This window comes from Vigna unguiculata, chromosome 2 (assembly GCF_004118075.2).
Source record: "Vigna unguiculata cultivar IT97K-499-35 chromosome 2, ASM411807v1, whole genome shotgun sequence".
Classification (NCBI taxonomy): domain Eukaryota; kingdom Viridiplantae; phylum Streptophyta; class Magnoliopsida; order Fabales; family Fabaceae; genus Vigna; species Vigna unguiculata.
Genome location: NC_040280.1, coordinates 22,151,472 through 22,177,212, shown reverse-complemented (window position 1 = coordinate 22,177,212; position 25,741 = coordinate 22,151,472). Strand labels below are relative to the sequence as shown.

General features: G+C 27.3%; 2 protein-coding genes across 2 annotated transcripts; one reads left to right on the top strand and one right to left on the bottom strand.

Moving 5' to 3' along the window:
- The first annotated feature begins 17,867 nt into the window (after nt 1-17,867).
- LOC114174074 (metalloendoproteinase 1-like) lies at nt 17,868-19,154 on the top strand. The gene has a single exon (XM_028058822.1). It carries the CDS (start codon nt 17,893-17,895, stop codon nt 18,952-18,954), a length of 1,062 nt encoding a protein of 353 aa, XP_027914623.1. The 5' UTR covers nt 17,868-17,892; the 3' UTR covers nt 18,955-19,154.
- Nucleotides 19,155-23,307: 4,153 nt separating this feature from the next.
- LOC114173995 (metalloendoproteinase 2-MMP-like) lies at nt 23,308-24,352 on the bottom strand. Its single transcript, XM_028058714.1, has one exon. The coding sequence runs from the start codon at nt 24,310-24,312 to the stop codon at nt 23,356-23,358; it is 957 nt and encodes a 318-aa protein (XP_027914515.1). The 5' UTR covers nt 24,313-24,352; the 3' UTR covers nt 23,308-23,355.
- Nucleotides 24,353-25,741: the final 1,389 nt, after the last annotated feature.

Below are 25,741 nucleotides of genomic sequence, written 5' to 3'. Positions count from 1 at the left end.
CTTATAGTGTTTCATACACATTTGTGATATCATCCAACAATAAAAAGAACCAAAACAGGTTTTATCATATATTAGAGATGTAATTATGCTAATGTAAATATTGTGGCTGGCTCTCTTTTTTTCCGTAAGGAACAATATTCTGCAAGAGTTTTAATTCTTTACATTTCTCGAAAAATGTTTAGGAAGTTTTGGGTTGAATTTGATAAATATATTCTTTTTGTTCCGAGAAGTGATCAAACCTATTTGAATGATGTTTCACTACAACAAAAATGAATTTTAGTGACAAAAATTTAGTGACAAATATAAATTTTGTCATTTTTTATATATTAGTTGTGACTAAATTTTTATTTGTCGCAATTATTAATCATAATAGTGATAAAACAAAAAAAATGTCACAAAAACTATATTAAAAAATTTATTAAATAAAATTATTATTAATATATAAATTATTAAATATTAATAACTTAGTTTTTATTTTTATTAGTAATAAACTATTAATTATTACAATACTAAAATATTTGTTTCATTAATAATAATAATAATAATAATAATAATGTATAACAAATTTATTTCTTATGTTTAAAATAATATATATATATATATATATATATATTAAAAAATATTAAATTCTTATTTGTTCAGATATGAGTAACATATTTTTATTTTATAAGTAGATATTATTTTCATTTTGTCACAACGTGGTTAATACAATAATAAATATAAATTTTGTCACCATTTATTCATAATTTATAATTATCTTTTAATTTGAAACAAAAAATTTATTAAAAATGACAAAATATATATGTCACAAATAACTGTTTTTTTTACAATATAATTAATAGTGATAGAGATAGAAATTTGTCATTATTTATATATGTAACCGTTTTTTAAAAATTTTATTTAAAACAACAAAATATCATAGTTATTATGACAAAATTATTTTTTGTATAAAAATATAATATTAACTTTCATTATATTATCGGTAACGGTTAAAAATAATAATAAATTTGTTTTATTTTAAATTTAAACTCTAGTTCTTTTATTTAAAAATTAGTTGTATTTCCACTACGCCACTTCATATTTATAAAATTAATTTTACTAATACATTAAATTATCTATTTGTACATACTTTTATACTATGATATTAATAAATAATATATTCATTTTAAATTTAAATTCAACATATTAAATTTGAAATATCTAAATTATATAGTAGGTCTATATTTAACATATTTTTCTAATTTTAATTTTTTTAAAATTTGAAGTTTACATATTCAACTATTGATAAGTATAAGATTTTTTTATCGAAAAGATAGTACATTATCATGTAATGGGTTCCAATTTATTTTTTTTCTATCATTTGAAAGATGGATTAGATCATTTCCAAGGAGATGATCTTTATTTACGAAGATTTGGTTACAAATACTAGAGTTATCAAAATGAGTTGGAACCCGCGAGCCAACCCGACTCACCATGAGTTCAGGCTGGGTTGGGTTGAAATTTTTTTACAAATTTCAATACGGGTTGATTTTTTACCTGGGTCACCTAGAACCCTGCTCACCCGGGTTGAACCCGTGGTAGACCGAGTTGGCTTATCAACTTGTAAATAAAGGGTCATATAAGTATTTTGTGTTAAGTTGGGCTTTGTTTTTGGGTCATGTTAGATTTTTTTTAGCTAACACATAGATAATTTGTATTTTTATGATTTTGATTTGTATTTGGATTGTATTAAAGTTTATTTAGATTTTAATTAGAATTAAAATCTAGTTTTGACTCAAACAAAAAATAAAAAAATTGTATTTTTTTAATTAAGTGAGCCTGTGAGCCAATCCATTTAACCCACCAACCCGTAGTGGGCCAGGTCGGGTTGGATTTTTTTTGGCTCGCTAATGAGTGAGCCGGGTTGGGTTGGCTTACTAAGTGATTAATCCATGGTCAATCGAGCCAGATCGGGCTGGGTTACCCGTTTTGACAGCTCTAACAAATACCAAGTAAATGTCTCGATTTGAAAAAATATATTTGGCAAATCTCATGGACATAGTCTAGGTGCAAACGACCATTCCAACAGAAGAGACCTCGAATTAAATGAAACATAAAGAGACCAATTACTATTTCTTTGGAGAGGGTCCTGATACAAGCAAATCGATTACCATTCCCACACAGAGGGTGTTGTCAATGTAAATGGAACAAAATGAAATTAGTGACAATTCATATAAAGAGGGTCGTATGTAAAGAAACCATATTTTTTTAAAGAATTTGAGGTTGGTATATAGGTCATTTCATATGAATGAAGAGGATCATTAACCTAAAGAACCAACTAAACATTTTTTTTTCATTTTCTGAAGAAATGATTTGATAATCATTGGTATGACTGAAGAGAGTTTCAATACGAAAGGTAGAAATTATTTTTTTCTTTTCCTTTTTGAATTTGATGAATAATATGTACATTATGCATGATTATGTCAACACATAAATGAATGGATAAAAATTTGTTTTCTATTTTCTTCTACCAACACAATATATAGAAACCTTTTTGTTTGAATTAGGTGTCAAAACCTTAAGATGAATGCATGATAAAGAATTTGTTCTTTTATTTTTCTTGCTACTCAAGGAATAAAAAGCTTAGTCTTTAACATTAAAATAATTTTCAAAATCATATAATTTATGATCTACATATATCTCAAATATCAATAGATACCCAATATTTTACATACTTGAATATACTAAATTATTAAATTTAATTAAATATACCAAATAATATTTTAATAAATTAAAAATTAAATCAATAAATTAATTATAAAGTATGAACTAAACTTTTTTTTTATATATTTTATTAAACCTTATCTTTAATTTTATATCTCTAAAAATAAAATTGATTCTTATTTATGATATATATATATATATATATATATATATATATATATATATATATTATAATTGATTTGTTTTAAAAAGATTATAAAATTTGTTTGCTAGTGTTATTAGGATATATTATTACATAATCATTATTAAGTTATATTAATACAAAGATATATAATTATAAATTTTGTTCGATTAAATATTAAACTTTTTATTATATAAAATCAAACAGTTTAAAAAAATTTAAATATGAAATTGTTTCTTTAATATACGAGGATTTTATTATGAAAGTTCGGTTAGTAAACAAAAATTATAAGCGCTCTTATTTGGCGCTATTAGAAATTTTTAGTTGGCGCTATTAGAAAATTGACAGGTAGTTTTATTAAAATTTGAAATATTAATGTAATATTAGATTTTTAGTCAGATATTTAGGGAGTTAGTTTTCAAAATTTGTGAGATTTTTGTGGTATAACTGTATGCAGTTTCTCTTTCCATAGTTCTCACCTCCTTTAAAAGCATCAGTTTTTAATTCATACGCTTACGCCACAACACACAGAGAAATATATTGAAGTTCCAACTCAAATTCTTAATCAAATGTCCATGAGGGAAGAACCTAATTTGTCTATATACGTATTAACTTCTCTCTTTCTCTTTTTTCAATTATTTGTAACGCTATATAATTGTTTATGTCATGTCTATGAAATACCTATTGTTCCTATTTCACGTGAGACTCAAGAATCTAATTGTTCCTTTCTCATGGTGAGACTATAGAATCTATTTGTTTCTTTTTCATGGTAATTGATAAAACAAGTTAAATATGCAGTTTCATTTTCTTTCCATTAGATGTTAATATTTTGCTTTAATGTCATCCTAATTCATTGTTTTCATATTTACTAACAAGTACACAAATCTTGAATCTTTATGTCGTATTACCTTGTAGGTGAGTTTAAAGTTGATTAAAATTGTTTTGCTATTGTTTGGCATTGTAGATATATTCATGATGTTAATTATTCTATTTCAATATTTTACAGGACAATTTGATAAAGGGGATTGAGGTGCACGGAGAAGAAATTGAAAAATAACTTGTCCTTTGAAGAAAACACTTTAATTCTGTGTTAGAATACAATTGATTAAAATTGTTTTGGCATTGTAGATATATTCATGATGTTAATTATTCTATTTCAATATTTTACAGGACAATTTGATGAAGGGGATTGAGGTGCACAGAGAAGAAATTGAAAAATAACTTGTCCTTTGAGGAAAACACTATTCTGTGTTAGAATACAATTGAATCATTCAAAGGGTGTGGTGAAACAATTTGTTCGAAGTCAAGATGAAGATGCACAAAAAAGAACACTTAATTTAGAAATAGAGTTATAAATGATCATATGTATTATATTTGGATTCATTAGTATATATTTATAGTGTATTTTTATTATCATTTAAAATGTAATTAATACTTTATATTTTAATATTTATATTTGATGTACATTTATTTTCTTTGTTATTTATTTTAACACTTTTCAATTATTTGTCTATTTATTATGATATGGAAGGAATGTGACAATTAAATATTAACATAATTTCTAATGATAATTATAAAAATAATTAATAATTATAAAAATAATTCATAATTATCCTAAAATATTTGAATTAATAACATAATTTTAAAATATTGTCACAAATATAATAGTAATTAGAGTATTAAGAGTGACAATTAATTGATATTATTATTATATATAAAATATATATTAGTGATACTAATTTATCGTATATGTGTGATAGTGTCTTTTTGTCACTATTATATTAAATTATTATAGTGACAATTATTTTTACCACAATATAGTTTAATTTTAGTGATAGTGTATTTTTGTCACTATTATAAAAAATTATTAGTGATAATTATTTTTGTCACAATATACTTTAATTTTAGTGATAGTGTATTTTTGTCACTATTATAAAAAATTATTAGTGATAATTATTTTTGTCACAATATACTTTAATTTTAGTGATATATAAAAATATTGTCACAAGTACAATAGTGGCAAAGTTATTAGTGACATCTTAATTATTGTCACAAGATGATATTAGTGACATATTTATAATTTTTAGTGATGAATATTAGTATCACTATAGATACTTTTTCTTGTAGTGTTTGTTTGACGGTCTATTAGAGCCAGTCTAATATGTGTATGCTTGTAATTACTATCAATATTTATATAATTTTTGTGTTCCTTATAAAAGAAACGTGTAGTTAATAAATTTATATTTACCGCTAAAGTTCTTGTTCCTTATAACTCACGACAAAATCATCAAAATAGTTTCATTTTGACTTTAAAATTATGAAAATTGTGTAATTTTGAAATCGTTCTAGTTTGATATGATTTTATTTTGAAAAAATCATGTCATTTTAATATAACTTTAACTTATTATAATTTTTTTTAAATTTTAATTAAAATTATGATAATTTGATACAATTTCCTATAATATAAACTGAAGCCGTATCAGTTTAGTACGACTTTAGTTCGTTATTTTTTCTTAATTTTAATTGAAATTATGCCTATTGATATAACTTCAATATATATCATTTTAAAACAATAAAAAATTTATATAAATAACTAAAACTACTACAGTTGTGGAAGAGAGGAAATATCACATACATATTATCAATGCTAAAGAGAAATAACACAGATAGTAATTATAATATTTTTTGTTGTCATATTATTTATATTAAAAGTAATAATATATAATATTTTAATAGTGATGCCCATGACCTTATTTAAATATTTTAAAATAATTTAATTGGAAAAACTTTCCTTCTCTGTTAGTAAATACACGACTTTCAATGAAAAAGAAAGAGTAATTAGATTGAAAATAATTTAGGAAGAAAAAAATTTATATGATTTATTAGGATATAAAAAAAAGGTAATGATAGACAAACACCCAACTTTTCATTCAATCCCTATCCACACCTATAAAATAATATTTTTACTTTAAAATATAAATAATTTAAAATAAACTACGTAAAAAAAAGTAAAAATAATATCTCTAGTAAGTGTCAAATAAAGATAGAAAACTCAATTATTAACTTTTCATCAAACTTTTTCATAAAAAAATCAGTCAGTTTGAAATATTTTCAGATGGCTAAAAGTGCAGTCCATTAAGTAAAACTCGTTTTACTTCTGTAGTCTATTGTTCACGGGATTACTATTTATAATCCAACAATATTTTGTATAGATAAAGTCCAAAAATAAGATTTTTTTTTCTCTGCTATATAAATTGTGTTTCGGAATGTGTGATGCTAAAGTGTTTAACCGTTTAACTATCAACCTTACGTACCTTATATATATTGTTAAAATAAATGTTGGAATAAAATAAAATAGAATAAAATGAGAAGTATAAATTGACAATGGCTTTCTTATGATTTGAAATGTGAACTTAAAAACATTCACTTCTCTTAAAATCCATAGAATCAAACATGGATGACACATATAAGAAAGACGTTGATAGCAATGTTGGGTTGTGAGTTGTGAGCAAGTTGTTTTAAGCACACCAATAATAGATAGACCCACTTGCCTCACACCAGTGACCAAAACCACGAATACATCGTCGTACCATGTTTTTGTGAACCAAAACCACGCGTAGATATTTTGGTGCCATGCATGTGTGAACCAAAACCAAGCACAGATAAGGCAATTAGGACAGCGAAGGACAGAAGAGAGTGGGACAGGATAGGGAAACTAGGAGGAAAATAGAAAGTTTCAATGATTTCTTAACATATATTTCAATATAAAATTTAAAAAGTTCAAATCTAAATCATATAAAATGTTTCTTATTAAGACATGTTAACAGAATATAATCTTCAATAATATTTTAAGTTATAAAAAAGTATTTTCATACATAAATAAATAAATTTTTACTAAATTTTGTCAATAATCTATTTTTTTGTTAAAATTGCTAATAATTGATTTTTTTTTTTTTAAAAAAAATTTAGAAGAAAAATGAAAAAGAAATTAATTTGCAATATTATCGACAAATAATTATCTACGGTTAAAATCTGTCAAAATTATAAAAAATAAAAATTTATTTGTAATTATCTTATATTTATCGGCAATTAAAAGTATTGATGATTAAAATCTTTTAATTAGTACATACAATAAAAATTTATTTATAATTATTCGTTAATAATTGTTGACAAATTTTTCTTATTTGTCAATAAAATTTACCTTGAAATTTATCGTTATAGTTTTATTTTACTGTTAAATGTTTGTTATTATTAACATATTTTACTTACGATATTTTCATTTTTTTTTTCTTATACAGTTAGAGTTTTAGACTTTTCAGTTAATGATTAAAAAAATATGTAATACTTTATTAAATTTGGATAACTGATATATTTATCTTCAAATAAAACTGTTCAAGGATTATATGTATAATCTGACCTTTGAAACTTTATATGTAATCTAAATCCAAACTTTAAATATCTCAATTACACATATCGCTTTAGTCATCCCTATAATTGCTACACCAACTTTCTTTTAAAAATGTTATATGTGAAATAGCACAATAATAATAGATATAATTGAGATACAATTTCTTATATTTCTTTTACAAGTTTTGTAAAATAATTTGTCCAAATATTTTATTTCAGAGAGAAAATATACAATAACTTATTCATTTACATTCCACTATTATTTTTTTGTTGTTGGAAGAGTTAACTTATGTTCCCAACTTTTTTTTGTTACGTGCACTTATATTGTCACTCCAACATTTTTATTAAATATTAAATGTCAAATAAATACAAACTATAAAACTGTAAAAAAATATTAAATTAACAAAACAAATTAATAGACCACAAACCAACAATTTTATGAGAATATAAAATTGAAATGAAACGACTTGAATAACGATTCACTTGAATCAATATAATTGTTTTTATTATAGATTATAATCCTTATGCTAGAAATTTATGCTCTAAACCGTTGGACGGACATTCATAAAAAGGTTATGGTTTGTGTAATGAAACCTGTGAAACGTCTTTTGCACTGTAAAATTGTTACAAGTTTTTGTTGTGACTCTCCATTTGAATACTTTATTTGGTTAAAAAAATATAATAGTATTTTTATAAAATAAAATTTATTTATACATATGTTAAAAATAATATTTTTAAAAATATAAAAATGTAATTTGTGTATGATTTTTCAATAAGTTGAGTTATTTTTTCTTTTCTTTTTTATAAAATTATATGAGAATAAAATTGAAATGAAACGAGTTCAATAACGATTCACTTGTTTAATATAATTATTTTGTTATAGATTATAGTCCTTATACTAAAAATTTATGCTCTAAATCGTTGGACATGCATAAAAACACAAGTTTATGAGTTGTGTAGTTAAACTTGTGAAAATTCTTTCGTTGCGACTACATTTGAATAATTTATTTGGTTAAAAAAATAGAATAATTGTTTCATAAAAAAAAATTGTTCATATGTTAAAGATAATATTTTTAAAAATATAAAAATTTAATTTGTGTATGATTTTTCAAAAAGTTTAATTAATTTTTCCTTTTTTATAAAAACTTTTATAAAAAAATTATCTTAGCATAACAACAAACTTTTTAAGATTAGAACTTGTCATTTTCTTTATTACTAATCCACTTCAGCTGATTTTCTTTATTGAATAAACTAGCATACACACAGGCGCTATCGCGTCTATGTACGCATTTGTTAAATATACGTGATATTATATTAGTAGATGATGATAATGTAATGTTATTAAGTTAATATATAAAATAAAAATATATTTATTAAAAATAAAGTGAAATATATCAAAAAATATAAGAGAATAACAGTTGATAAATAAAGAAAAAAAGAAGAACAGAGATAGACGATTTTATAAAAAAGTTTGTAAAAGTAACGATTAATTTTCAAAAATTTAATAAATAATTATATTTTAAAGGATAAAATTGGTATTTTGAAATGTGAACATAAAAGAGGAAATTATTTTTATATATTGTTATAGATATTATTAACTTATTTTTAACACAAAATTAGATTAAATATATAGTGTCAATATATACATATTCAAACAAATCCATTATCACTACATTTTTTTTCTAGGTATTATGAGTCCACGACTTAATACAATAAAGAAAACTTTGAATATTTCAACCTAGAATGTTGAAATAAATTCACTTGAAAACAAATTTGAAGAAGTATTAATTTGTCCATTCAAACTTTATAAATAACAGTAATAATAATTAGTCTCTTTGTCTATGTGAATCCTTAATTATAATTCTAGTATATTTTCACCCACACTGGATAATTGTCTAACTAATGTTATAGAATTCTTTATAAAGTGACAATGAAAAAAAAATATGAAAATGATATTTAAAAAAATGTATATATATAAAAGATCACGTCCACAAGGAAAAATCGGAATTTGAAGGAAAAATGTATATGTATTGACAGGAGACAAGATGGAAACTGCTAACATAGGGTACATTAGCAGGGCTTGCTCTAGATTCTTTCTATAAGAAGGTCCTGTAAAATGAATTTATTTTCTACCTTTTTTTACAAGCATGTTTATGATTAACACTTCTAAAAACATTTATATTTCATGTTAATTTTACTTTGAATTTTTTTTATGTAATATTTATAAATTTTGTTATAAAAAAATTTAAAGAAAATTGTTGTCAATTTTTTTCATAATATTTTGTATAAAATACTTTTCATAAAAAATATTTATGAATTTTATAATTTTATAGGAAATAATTATCCATTAAAAAATCATCTTTCAGTTAAAATTATTTAAAAAAATAGTAAACTTTTTTTCTTACAATTTTTTAACAGATTTGAAAAAAAAAATCCATATAATATAAAATTTTTTAGTAATAATTATTAGACCAGACATGAAAAAATACTGATAACTCTCGATTCCTCAAATATCCTATACTTGAAAAAACAAGGGGACAATCAAACTCGTGAGTACTGTAGGTATGTAATTTCAGTTTCGGTCACATAAATAATATAACCATAGCTTGGGTTGTTAAAATGTTATAATCATGTCAACCAAAAAAATATGCAGGTTACCAGGTTGGTAAAATTGGGAATGGGGAAGTTGGAGTAAATGATGTTGGCATGGTTCAGGAGACTGATGTTGGAGTTGGTTGGTATTAGTGTTGCTGAAGGTATCAGGTATAAAGACGATGTTATTAGCCTATGTCAGTTACTTCTATCGGTTACAGTTACTTTTGTGTTCAAATTTATGACAAACAATCTTATATATGAGATAATAACTTATTGAAGAACTGCTTAATTAAGAATTTTTACATTAATATGTCATTAATCTAATCAGTTCTATATGGTCTTAACCTTGTGTTAGTTAATATGTGGTCTTAATATGTCATTGTATTATTTTCAAATTATGAAGAAATTCACTTGAGCATAATTAACCAAGTTGTCAGACCAACCTGCATATGCAACATAAGTTATCAGTTATCAGTGTGTACATAGAGTTGTCTCTATTTTTTTTTTCTTCCTATATTTCGTTGCACCTTAATATATATATATATATATATATATATATATATGAATAAATTTAGTCTAATTGGTTATCTTGCCCGTTAATTTCTATATAATTATAATAATTTTTTTTTTTTTTACAAAATTAGAAGAAGAGGATTTGTTTAACAGTCATGTTCACCCTATATAGATTAGCAGAGTCACAAGATATATATTAACTAAGTAAAGTTTGAGTATTCATTGTACTGAGAACGGGTACTGTATTTGTTAAATGGAAAAAACTATAGTCTTCTGTTGCTGATTATCATCAAGATAGTGATTTTCATTTGTTGATAGGTATAGGACAGGATAGAATATTTTTCTGTAATAAATAAATAAATAATTTAAATAAAATAGATAATTAAAATATCGGTTATCATGAAAAATAATTAATAAATATTTGAAAATTTTTAAAAATATTTTAGATATGTTTTTTGTGATTTGTAATTATTAAAATATAATATATTTTATAATAGTTTTTAAATGTGAAAACAATAATATATTTAGTGAGGGTTAAAAACTATCAAAATATAATATATTTTGTGGTAATTCTTAAACATCAATACATGATATAACATAATATATTTTGTGATGATTTTTAACGATAATAAAAATAAATTTTGTAATGATTTTTTAGTGTTAATAATCTTTTCTTTAAAAAAATACAGACGATTAAATTGTTTTTGTCACAAACTCTTTTTTACATGTGCAATTCTGATATTTTTTAAATGGTTAAAACATTCGTTTGTAATAATTTTTAACCGTTAAAATTTGTAATTTTTATTTTCACAAATATCCATTGTTTTTGTAATAATAATTTGATATTTTAGATATTTTTATTTAAATATTTGAAAAATAATTTAATTGATCAGAATAAATAACTTCAAACTTACTTATAGTTGTGTATTTATAGAAAATAATATATATATATATATATATATATATATATATATATATAATGATTTTAATAAGGTGGATGAAGATTATAGGAATTATGAAATAACTAAGTTAATGGGAATCAATATGAAAGAAAAAAAGAAAAGAAATGGTTGAAGACCCTCTAAAAGATCAAATGATTTTATATTATATTGAATCACATTATTGTTATTTAATATATAGTCACACAATTTGTATTTAGTCTTACAGTCATGCAATTTTAAATTTTAGTAGTTAAATATTATGTTATCTTTGTAATCATATTTTCTTTATGTTTATCTTTACATGAAATCACACATTTTATTTTCTTGTCGTACTAGTTTATATATTATTTTGAATTTATTTTCAATTTTTATCATTTAAAATTATATGGATAAAAACATTGAATAAAATATGTATAACAATTAAAAAAACAGTTCAGAATAAAAGAAAGTGAGCATGGGTAAAAGAAAAATAACGAAGAATATGATTGATTATGAAAATTGATTGGATAATATAATGAATTATGAAAATAATTTTTGGTTATAATATAATAAGAATGAATATGAACTAAAATTTAACATAATTAACTATGAAGTATTTATATTTACAAAATTAAAAAATATTATTTGAAATTGAAATCAATTTATTTAAATAACTAAATGAAAACTATTTGTAATTGTTTTTCACATATAAGTTTTAAAAATTAAAATATAGTAAAATTAATTAATAAATTAATTTATTAAATTTAAAAATTCTCATAAAATTTATACTAAATATTGAAATAGTTTATTCACAAAATATAAAAAATTAAATTATTTTATTTTATTTATTATTATTAAACTTCTTATTATATTATACTAAATAAAAATATTTTAATATATTCATAGAAATATAATTCAATATTTGTAATATAATCGTTTATGTCTTTAATTATTTATGTACAGTTTTTGTAATATTTGTAATATTATGTTTTATTTCTAGTATGCTAACATTTTACTTTTTATATTTCTTTGCCTTTCTCCATTTTCTATGTTTCCAATATGTTTCCTCGGTTGGAAACAGTATAGAAATTGTAAAGCACTATAAATGTTAACTTTTAAATTGTAAGGATTTTCTAGGCCCAACACCTTATGTAGGAGAAGGTCATTTCTTCCGTACATATAAGTCAATACAAAAGACCATTTTACCCTTAATCTCATTATAAACTTCTATCTCTATGTGCATCTCCTACCAATTCTTTTTTAAGGGCTAATTATTTTTTAAGTTACAAAGAAAGTGAAAGAAAATACTAAAAAGGTGTAAAAATATGATTAAACACATTGATTGAACACACATATCCTCCACCTCTTCTGGTCCACGCACGCATAGCCTCTTTCCCTACTCTAACCACACGTACACCTCCCTCTTCCACTTTTCATTTGTTTTTTCTTATCAAACATATATTTTCGATTTTACTATTCAAAATACAAAATAAAAAGTATATTTTTAATTATATAATTCGAAATATACTTATTTTAGATTACACAGTATATAATATAAAAATTAAAAAAACATTCTAATTTATATAATTCATAATATAAAATAAAAATATATATTTTAAACAGTATAATCTGTAAAATTTGTATCTTAAATTTTATATTGTTTTTCAAATTTTATATTTTGAAATGTTTATTCCGTTATATAAATTATATGTTCCAGATTATGTATTCCAAAATATTTTCATATTGTGTATTGTGAAATAAATAAATAAAAAACCGTAAACGTGGAATTTAAAATGCATGAAAGTGCAGGAAGAAATTTTAGAGTTGCCAAAGGTGCAGAAAGAAATGCACGTAAGAGAATGGAAGAGATTGGCCCATTTGTCATGTTTTGTCCATCCATTTGATATGTACTAATGCGACATGACTCTGTAAGATACCCTTAAAAAATATATTACCAAAATTAGAATTATAAATTCTAATAATTAAAAATCATAATATTTTTTATAATTATTAGATTTGTGTATATCAAAAATAGTTTGTAGCAAAATGTTTCAAAGGTCGATGTTTTTATTGACAAAAAAAAGTATTAACTTTTTAACAGTTTCATAATGTCGTATATTTATTATATATTTATTATGCGCACAATTATCTTTTTCACTTTTATTCATTTACTCTATCCATTCTATCTTTTTATCTCTCTACTCACACACATCTTTATTATCTACATTTTTTCTCCTCCTCATCTTTTTCATTCACAATTTAGTTATTTTATCCACTACAACATTTTTATTTTGTTATTTATTGTTTGTATTTTATTTTGTGGAATGTGGGATGTTGTATAAAAAAATTTATTTTTTAAATTACCATCATAAATGTCAATTAAACCAACACAAATTAGATTAATATTAAAAATAAATTTATTTAGCAACTATTTATTCGACACTAAGTTAAATGAATTTTAAAATAAAAAATGTCAATGTCAACTTCATCAATGTTAAACTATTTTAATTAAAAATCAATTAAAAAATTATAGATGAATTAAAATTGACTTAGTCAACTCTACGTTGTTGGTTTTCAAATGTATTTCTTTTATATGGTAACTTTTGCTTTGCTGGTCTTTTATTTGAATATGCATCTCTTTTGGATGAAGCTAAATGTATATTTAGATCTTTCGAAAGAAGATTACTGAAAATATTTAATATTAATAAAATATGAACTCAACTCACACATGAGATTGATACTACTCTTAACCCAAAACCTTAAAATAATGAGTTTATGGAGGTCTTCATCCTTATATGGTGCCCAACTTTCTCATTTTTACTCAATGTAGGACTTAAACTCACACTTAGATTTTCAACAAGATGAAATAAGAAAGTAGAGACGAGATACAAAATACTTATAATCTTGTGAGAGAATTATTAGAACCGTGAAGCTAGTTTACCAAATAGTTTTTCATGGATGAATATACTTGAATGATTTACTTTTGAAAAGGGTGCTTTTACTGAGAAAAGGATAGGGATATTTTTTTATTAAACATCAAATTTGTGGAGTTAAACTAACCATAAATGTTATTATACTCTTAAAGTTTCCCTTTTCTTTAATAGGTCCAAGAAATTTAACAATAATGTTAATAAAACAAGAAAAATCTAACATAACTACACATGAAAATGAAATTGAAGTGTTGATTGAAAAAGTAAAAGAAGACAATGAAGATGAACAAGAGAATTTCATATTAAAAGAATAAGATGAATTTATGAAGGACTAAAAACCACCATCAATATGCACAAAGAATAATATATGTAAACTTTATTGAAGGACAAACTCTTGTGAAGGGATAAAGAAGCAACAATATGTGACAATTGAAACTCTATATTATGATCAAACTTTTGAGAAGTTTAAGTTACCTCTTTATAATTCCTTCACAACATAATTTAATTTTAATTTTAATTATTGATATTAACATTATCATCACTAGTGCAGAATTCTCATTTTACCTCGCCTTATATGTCTCGGTTGGCCAGAAACCGAAGCATATAATGGCGCGATGACATTTTTGCAATTAGAGTCAAGTTTTAGGCCTCAGTTCTCCAAATACCCGAAGCCAAAGAGCGGTATAGGCCCCGGTCCGCTCAAAACTGGTGCCAAAGAGGGGTATAGGCCTCGGTCCAGTAGGACCCGAAGCCAAAAAGTGGCTGGAAGTCAAGGGTATAGGCCTCGGTCCAAGGAGACCCGGTGTAAAAAAGGGGGTCAATGGCTTCAGTTCCTCTAACAACCGAAGCCATAGGGTTTATTTAGGGTTCAAAATTCGCGAACCCTTCTTCCTCCCCGCGCCAGCGCCTTTGCAATTCCACTCTCTCTCTCTCTCTCTCCGCGAAGCCCTTCCTTCACTTTCCCTTTCTTCCTCCTTCACCGCCCGCATCCCGTGGCGAGCTTCCGACGAAACCTGCAACGGCGACGATAGCACCGACTTTGGTCGTTCACCATTACTGTGCGCCACTGTGACCACTGTGCAATTTTGCGCCGCCAAACTCTCTCTGCACCAAGCTCAAAGACGAGAGTCTCTGCACGTTTCGCATCCTTTCTCTCGTTCACGGCGTACCAAAGAGGGTTGACTGCACCTGAGCCCTAAACAGCCATTGGTCGCTGGTGCCTTCAAGGTTCAACCCCGTTTCTCCTTTCTCTGTTTTATCCATTCTTGGACCCATTGCTTGAATGTTGTTTGGGTTTTAATTAATATTATCATGGGTTCCTTTAACGGAGTTACCAATAGGGTTTTGAGGCTGGCGCCGCCGTCAACAGTGGGCGAAGCGGGGCTTGCGGCGAGGTACGCGGAGGTGGTTTTGCTTGCGGAGCAGTGCCTGCACGCGCCGGCGACGATGAGACAGGGCGCGCAGGCGGCGTTTTACGGGATGTTGCCGGAGAGGGTGAGTATGCATACGAAGCTGGGGTGAAAATTGGTGGCCTGCGAAAATTTGAATTAAAAAAAAAATATTTATCACCTATGGCCTCGGTCCTAACTGACCCGAGGCAGAAAACTGTGTATATGGCATCGGTTTTAAAACAACCGAGGCATAAAATTGGGTCTATGGCTTCGGGTGATAACCGAGACCAAAAGGTGTACCTTTAGGCCTCGTCCCAATATGCCTCGGTTCCAAACCCGAGGCAAAATGTGGAAAATAACCGGGACAGAAAGCCCTTACTGCACTGGTGCATTCAACATAACTTGATTATAAGGCTCAACACATAAAGGAAAAATATATATTTCTACAGGGAACAAAAACATAAAAAACCATAAATTGAAATAAGATGAATTTATTAAGTGATGCAGGAAAACACTATAAATTGATAATTCACTCATTTCTTAAAAAATTTCTTATACGTATGTGATGGAATTAAGATATACTTTTTAGATTGCTTAAACTTTTATTATAAATAATGTTTATGTTTAAAAAATATTTGAAATTAAGGATTAATCACAGTTTTGAAAATTATGATAATTTATTTTATAAAGATCAACTAAAACATTATTCATTCCAAAAGGAAACAAAATCAACCATTTCAAATTTTAAAGATAAAATTTAAACAAAAACAATTTTTTCGTAAAAAATATTTATATTTATGCCAACTTTTAGTATTATCACTATCCTCGTATATCTTTTATATTTTATCTTCTGATATATTTTAAAAGATTATTTGGAAAAATATTTAAATTTTTTTAATTATAGTTTATAACTGTTTAAGGATAATAAAAATATACTACATTGTGATTGGTTTAAATTAAAGCTTACTTATCCTTAGTTAAGTAATATTCTGATTGAGTCGCACGAAGTTTCTATCCAAAGTACTGTATTGACACCCTTTATTTTAAAATACCTAAACATTATAAGTTTTATTGCACATCATATCAACAATGTAATATCTATAATTATTTTTCCCACCAAGTGCCATTTATTATTTATACTGTAATTTCCATTGACTTTCGTAATAGCATTCTCATTGGTATCTTCCTAAAATCTCTTAGACTATCAGAATTTTATAAGATCATATATATACATGCCATGTTGCGCGTCTATTTCAATCTGACTGTAGTTTCGACTTTCTATTTCCTGAGTCCTAAACTCGCACAAACCTTATTTTATACTAAGAAAATTATTTTTCAGACACCAAGTTACTAGTACTAAACATTTTAACAACCTCATAACGTTGACTCTTCATATAAAAAAAAGTAATATCACATTTCATCCAATATTTGTTATAATTCTTTGATATGATTCAATATTTTTGTTCAACTTGTTTTTTATATTAGTTAAAAAGAATCAATATGATTATTTCTATTAAATTGGTATAAATAATGTTTTAAGGTGATTATTTAGTATTATCTAATGTGGTTGGGTCATTTAAACCGATATCAATCTTTTAAAGTTTTTTTATGCCTAAGCATAAATTTTACTTTGAGTAAAAATCAGAAAGTTTAATACAAGAAAAATATATTGTTTTAAAGTTTTGGGTTGAGGTGGTATCATATCTTATGAGTTCATGTTACATTAATGTTGGATCTCTATAACGATTCTCCTTCTCAAAAGACTTATAAGTGTTATCCGATCCAAAAATTTGTCTTAATGATTAGTTCAAACGAGTACTTGTATTGAAAGTCTTAATGAGGATCAGATACTCATTAAAATGAAAAAGGAATACAAATAGGAATACTAATTGGCTGATAAATTTGTAATATTTTGGGTTGAAGTTGATGTCAATCCCCTATAAATTAGACTTGTTATATTTTTCTATTAATCCTCTTCGAAAGATCCATCAAAGAGTTTAATGTCATATTACAAAACAATTTATATTTTCACTTTCTAAACTTTGTTAATATCAATTTAATAAAAAAAAATATATTAATCCTTTTAACAAATATAACCACATCATTTTAAAAAAATGAGAATATACGATTAAACACATGAAAATAAAAAGAATTTGGATTCTCTCATGAAAATAAAGTGGAAGTCGAAACCCTCATACTCACCTTCCTCTATATATTATTCCCTCAATTCCCCTCATATCCACCACGAATTGATGATATCTATCAAAATGAAGCCAAACCTTTGTGCATTCCTATTATTGTTCCTTCTCCTTCTGGACCAATCCCTTCCCGCGAAGGCTGGTTTTCTTAAAGGGTCCCAAAACGTATTCAAATCGTTCCTCAGGGGAAAATATCCCTCAAAATGGATTGTAGACGTCGTGGACATTTTGCTCAAACAAAACTTTTCTTCCCCACAACCAAACCAAACACCACAGCAAATCAAAGGCTTGTCTCAAATCAAAGAATACTTTTACAACTATGGCTACCTTCAATACTCTGACCCATTCGACGATTATTTGGACCAGCAAACAGTATTAGCCATCAGCACCTTCCAGCAAACTTTCAATCTCCAAGTTACCGGCGACCTAAACAACCAGACTTTACAACTAATCTCTCTACCACGATGTTATGTCCCCGACATCAATTTCACCTACGGCTTCACCCAAAACCTGTCGTGGCCCAAAGCCGGTAATCACTGGTTCCAAAAGAACAACCTCACCTACGGTTTTCTTCCCGAAAGTGAAATCCCCGACAATGCCACCAAAGTGTTCGAACAGGCATTCACGCGCTGGGCGAATGCCACAGGGCGTTTGAACCTCACCATGACAAACTACGATGACGCAGACATTAAGGTTGGTTTCTACATTTTCAATGTCAGCTTTGATGGCGACGTGTTTGGCTACAGCTTTATAAGGGAGGAACCTCCGTCTAACGTGAAGACGGCGGAGATACGTCTGAACGCGAACATGTTCTGGGCACTGCCCAGTGAAAATAACAGCTTGTCGTGGGAGGATGAAGTTCTGGACTTGGAGAGTGTGGCGATGCACGAGATAGGGCATTTACTTGGACTTGACCACTCTTTCGTAAATGACTCTGTTATGTACCCTTACATTTTGCCATCACAACAACGAAAGGTAGAACTCTCGAACGCCGACAAGAAAAACCTTCTGCAACAGAATGCTAACGTTGGCTCTGGCGGTGGTAGGTGTTTGGGAGTGCCTTCAGTCATCACTTTGTCTCTGGGATTTGTTTACATGCTTCTTATGTATTATTAAGTCTCCTCGTTAGTCTCGTACTCGCACGTTTGGTGTGTTGTTGATTTATAAGCTTAGTGGGAAGTAGTTTCCTTTGGAATAAGATTGAGGAATGTGTTAGTCAAATCCAAGATGTTTTTCGTTTGAGTGGTGTGGATGTATGTTATTGCATGTATGGAAATAAAAATGATATAATTATAATTCAAAAAAGAAAATACACTATTAGTCTTTTTCTATTCGCTTAATTATTGTCTTTTTTCTATTGGAAAATTATCTTCTTTGACAACAAAAATTTTAACAAACTTAAGAAAGATTTAAAAATGGAATTAAAGAAGATTAAATTTTTAATTTTTAATTAAAATAAAATAATAAAATAATATTTTTTTACTTGAATAAGAAAGCTTGTCAAAAATTTCTCAAAAAAAAATTTTGTTAACCTATCATAACTCTTTTCTATTATTAAGAAGTTATCTTTTATCTTCTCAAATTATAATTTTTCTAAAATAAAAATATTTTTGAATTGGATGGTTTGCTATGTACATATGTACTATACATACCCCAAAAGCATCATGGCTATCTAGTCCGAGATCATCTCGACCAAAACTAATTAAGACCAATTTGGATTTTTTGTTGAGATTTTTGTACTGTTCTTTTTACTATACCTTTAAAATATTTTGATTGTTATTGATTTCAAAATTTCAAAATATATTAAAAATATTTTTAAAGTATCTACAGTATATTTTTAGTACTTAGTAAAAGATAGCATTAAAAAATTCAATAGAAAATTTTGACTCAACGAATACGCAAATGATTAGATAAATTAATTAATGTGATTAATCAGGCTCATCGAGGTACAATTTAGAAAAAAAAAAAATGTATCGCTTGATCGGAAGATAAAAATATGAATCAATTTGAAATATTTGTAGATGGTTAGAACTGTAGTCGAATGGAGGGAGTTTGTAGGTGTATTCTTTAAGTTAAACGTGTTTTTACCATTCTTTATTTTCTAAAAGAAATATTTTAGTACTTTAACTTTTTTTCTGTCATACATTTTCTTTAATATATTGTGTGAAAGGCTAACTTTTCTATTATTCTCTTACAATTTTTTCTATATATAGACCAAGCAGAGGTTCATTGGTGCAGATAATGTGAAGTAGGATATCGAAGAATTCCACGAAAAACAAGGTGTAACAGTAATATTATTGGATATTATTGATAAAAACAAAATTTTGAAGTTGGTTTAGGCCAACGAAGAGGCCCAACAAGAGATTCATGGATTGGTGGGCTTGAACGCAACATTTATTCGTGTGAGGAATTACCCAGATAAAAATCTCAGTGCAGAGGGTTTACCACGTAAATAAGAACTATAATATAGAAATAACATAACTAAACAGTTTGTAATAGAAAAAATAATAAATATGTCAACTAATTTGTAAAAAGTAATTTAGTAATTTATATTTGGAGGATTTCCAATAGAGTAAAACTAAAAAATCTAATTACATTTATCTCTTGCATTACATTCATTATGTGATTAACAAGGATAAATAATTTTTTTACAGACACAATATTAATTTCAATTTAACGAAAATATCAAATTGAATCTTTCTAAATGAATAGAATAGTAAATTAAAAATCAATAATATAAGACCAAATTAAATTAAATAAAATAATTAAGAGACTAAATTAGTAATTATACTTATAAATTAATGCATAGTTTTTTATAAGATGCATTATACAATACTTCAAATATTTCACATTAACTTTTAATAAGTAATATTTAGTATTATTAGTAATTTAAATTCCATTAATATTGTATTTAATTCTCATTATATATATATATATATATATATATATATATATATTATGGATTATTAAAAGGATAAAAGATACAAAGAAAAAATCAATATTAAATTGATTTCTATGTGCATAAATAGATGTAAATTTTACTTGACAAATTAGTTTTATGGGTTTAAATTAGATTTAAAACACTTTAGTTTGTTTTTCTATGTGAAATTTGTTAAAATATCATACAAAACCTTAAGTTTGTGTGTCTTGTATAAAGTGTGAAACAAATTCATATTCGTTTATCCTTACAATTTTGTCAAACCAAGCTTCATTCATAACATATTAACGTTTTATTACAAAGGTGGAAATTTATAATTATGGGATGTTAAAAAAAAAAAAATTCGCCGTCAAAATCTATGGAATATAAAATTTTGTAACTTGCTACGTATGTTTTAGTATTATGCTTTAGTTGTAGAAGTGTATATGGATTTAAGTCTTCCTCCACTAATTGCTTAAGATCTTCCGTTTTTTCATCAGTAAGAACACATATATTAATATATTAATAGAAGATAAAAAAATTACCTCAACTCATAAACAATAATAATAATAATAAATATTATGATTTTCCTTCATCATTCTTTATATAGAGTAGTATCTCATAATCATCACAAAAGCATAGAAACAAAGATTATAACAATATATACATCCAACTAAGAAGCATATCCTTCATGATTATGCTTTGAATACAAAGCTTAAACGTCCTTCTCTAGTAGTATCATTTATCCTGTAAAAAGATGAAACTACGAAGACACATAAAGACAATACAAAGAGCTAATTTCACAAGATTTTTAATGTAAACCAAACCAAGACTACAAATAACAGTGAATGGAATCTAAAAACGTGAATACTAAAGTGTACAAATAATACCATCTCTAGCCGGTGCCAGCATACAACAATCACAGAAGGTATATCATGATGAGCCAAAAGGTGAGAAACCACCCTAAACTTGAAACTTTTAGATCAAGAGGAGGCATGTAATTGGACTCAAACACCAATCAGAATAAGAGAATGTTGCTGATCGATACTTATTGGTGATCCAAGCCTATGCTTTAGTTTGAGCCAACATAAAACAGAATGATGCAAAGAGGTAATTCCGCAATACTGTTGGTGTAAACCAAACCAAGACTACAAATAACAGTGAATGAAATCTAAGAACATGAATACTAGAGTGTACAAATAATACCACCTCTAGTTGGTGCCAACATACAACAATCACAGAAACTATATCATGATGAGCCAAAAGGTGATAAACCATCCTAAAATTGAAACTTTTAGATCGAGAGGAGGCATGTAATTTGACTCAAACACCAATCAGAATAAGAGAATGTTGCTTATGGATACTTATTGGTGATCGAAGTCTATGCTTTCGTTTGAGCCAACATAAAAATTTTCTCCATGTCTATTATTGCATTTTTAAATATAACACCATTTATATGTAACCAAATAACCCAAATAATAGCCATCCACATACAACCCCACATGTTACTATATTTGATATGAAGACCTAAGAATTTGAATTGACTAAAATGAATTTGAGCACTCATGTGATATATTGATGATCTCCCTACCCAAGAGTCGCACATCTTCCAAAGTATGAAGTCACATCAACTAAAGAACATATGGTTGATGGTTTCCTCATTAGTGCCGCATAAGACACACATTCTGCTACCAACCTCTATTCCCCCTCCTTTCCAAATTATTTCGTGTGACTACTTTATTTATGATAACTGTCATACAAAAAATTGAGCAGAAGGAAGTGCTTTGATTTTCCAAAATCCACTATAGCTAAACTCATCTTGAACAAAGTTATTGTTTTTAAGCTTTGTGTAAGTTGAATTCACAGTATAAACTTGTGTTTTATCATACCTCCATTGCCACTCATTCTCCCTTTCTCTACTTAAATATATATCTTATGAGGACATTTACCATTGTTTTTTTCCACTCAAACCAACTTCTTCTCCAAGGTAAACACCATTGCCACGATCATCATTCCAAATGCGCTAGATCCTTCAAATGTTAATTCCAAACACTCTCACCTTCAATAATATATAAGAAAAGAATGCCACAAGGAAATTATTCAACAACGGCAAGTTCTCTAAAGCTAAATGCTTTTAACCGGTTACCTTTCTCCGTATCTTTTTTCCATTACAAAAATCATTTAAAAAAACTAAACTTTAATTTCCATTTTTTATTCTCTGATTTAACTTAGTTTGGATTAATTCTTTAAAAAAAAATAATAGTCAATGACCTACATTAAGCTGCATCAGAAAATAAGAAAAAGAACTTAAAAACAATAAGAATCATGATATCATTATCAAGAAAAAAAAATTAGACGAGATATCCTCTTAAGTCTTAGATAACATTTATTCTTCTGTTTTACACAATCTAATAATTATTTAAAATTTCATATAAAATATAACCCAATATAATTCTAAGCTTACATATCCCTCACAATAACAACAAAATATACACAAAACCTATTAAGTGTTCGTATTTATAATTCTTCTATCTCTCTTACTTTTTCTTTAATTTTTAGTTCTACACGCATAACTGAACAAAACCTAATATGCAGCAGTTTTATTTAGAGTTCACACCATATATTTGGTGAATCCTCCGCAAATCATCCAACGCAAAATCAATCTTCTCCTCCAACACGATAGGGTACATAACAGCCTCTTCCACAGAGGAATGCCCTAACCCTAGCACGTGACCCACCATGTGCATCACCACAGATTCCAAGTCCACGTCACCATCTTCGTTCTCACCACGCACCACCCACTCCTCCTCCGAGTCCAAATACACACTCCCCACATGCTCACTATAGTCCGTGTCCGCAACCCCCACCGCTCCACCTCTTCCGTCGAACACCACAAACGCTATCTTCACGTCCGAACCATTCAACAACGCCGTCTCCGTGAACTTCAACGCCGTCACATTCGACCACCGCTCGAAGGCATCTCGGAACAGAAACCTGACGCCGTCACTGACGTTGTTCTCGGGGTCAAAAGCGTAGGTCAGTTCTCTCTTCCCCTCTTTCCACCATGGATTAAACGCCGTCGTGTTGGATACTCCCGAGTTCATCGTGGTGGTGCCGTTGACTATGTCTGGAACGCCGCATCGTGGCTCTGATATGACTTTGGTGGTGTTTCGGTCGAGCTTCCCAGTGACGTTGAGATTGAAATTTTTCTGGAACGTGATTATTGCGGATTGGAGATCGAGTGTGAAGTTGTCGGTGAAGTTTGAATGTGAAGTGGAGTTTAAGTAGCCGAGGAGGTCTAAATACTGTTTCACATTAGACAAACCCTGGAATGTATCTCCAAGCTTTAGGTCCTTGAAGGTGATGAGGAATGACTTGAGTTTGTTCCAGAACCAGGAAAACAATTTACTCGATTTGATGAATCTAAACCACAACGGGAATTGTCTTGCTATTTGTTGTCCAAGGGCTGGTGGAAAAGATATTGAGACAGATACATCGAAAAATAGAGAAGACAGTGTTAAAATGAACACAAAGCTTCTTAGTGCTCTTAATCTCATGTTTGTGTCGGCTTGGTCTGAGAGAGGGTTTGAGCGAAACCAGAATTTATAAGAACTCTGTTATGGGTGATAATCGCATACCTTGTGCAGTTGAAAAAGACGTGCTTTGTAAAATATGAATGATGTTGTTTTGACTCGATGTTAAAATATTGCGCATATTTTGCATCGAAACTAGCTGGTAACTTCTTAGTACAAGTGTCACACGTTTATCAGAAGAAAAGTGGGATACTCAATGGATATGTTAAAAAATATTTTTTATGCTTGAGAAGGTGTAGCATAAGAGTAGTTTGAAAAAAAATTAAAATACAAAGAATTGACATTTTAATTATTATGGTGCTTTGTTTGCAATGCTTGTGTACATCAGCTTAAGTATTTGTTTTGCACTCTTGTGCCTTATTTTAGCCTCTCTTTTTTAATAAATTTGTCTGGAAATAGGGTGCAAAATCACCAGGAAACATCATGGTTGACTTTGTCATTTGTTCTCATCCATTTTAACCAATAAATTCTAAATATTACCAACACGAAATTTCATATCAATCGGCCACAGGTCAAACATTTAATTTCTTTCATGTTTTTAATTTATTATTTATTTTATTTGTGTGTTTTATAGACTTAATGGGCAGCTTTTAACACTAAAAGAAATCCTTAAATAATAGTTTATATTAAAATTGGTTACTAACATTAATTCTTATAATTTTAGTTACCAAAAAATTGATTTCTGTTTAGAAATTGATCTCTAATTTAATCTTTACTAAAATTGGTACAAATGTAATGGATAGTTAGAGTTGAAGATGAAAAGTCAAAATAAAATTTTAAAGTTCTCCAGTTTTTAGTTTTGTAGAACAAGTGTATATGATAAGTATATGAATGAAAAGACATACTTTCAACATATTTTACAAAGTAATCTTAATAATTGTGCTGTTCAAATTAATATGGGAAATTCCCCCGAAGATGCGTTCTGGAATGTAAAAAGAAAATACAAACACAGTTGTTCTTCGACGACAACAACAGTGCAATAGCGGGGCAATGTTGACTCCAGCAGTGGCAATGCACGGCGGCAATGTTGACTCCAACGGTGGCGGACAGCGGCTTGTGCAAACCCGCAATCAGCGACAAAGTACTGGTGAAAGGAGGAAGATTGGGGTAAAACTATAGGTAATTTGGTCTTTTCCATCTTTACTACGGATGGAGGTGCAGGAAGTACAAAATTGTTTGTACATACATGTTAGCCAGATATTCTCCTGATGTACACAAGTCAATTTTTGCTTCCTGATCCCACCTTAATTTCTTTGCACACCCCTCCAAATTTGGAAAATGGCTTGTGAAAGTGATTTCCGGATTATCATTTTGAAAACTTTTACAGCCCCTCATGAAATTTTTGGAAAAAATTTTCCAGAATAAAATTTTTGAAATGAATGAAATTCATTAC

Excerpts from the sequence above, each read along its gene's own strand:
- LOC114174074 (XM_028058822.1), top strand. The coding sequence starts at position 17,893 with ATGATATCTATCAAAATGAAGCCAAACCTTTGTGCATTCCTATTATTG.
- LOC114173995 (XM_028058714.1), bottom strand. The coding sequence starts at position 24,312 with ATGAGATTAAGAGCACTAAGAAGCTTTGTGTTCATTTTAACACTGTCT.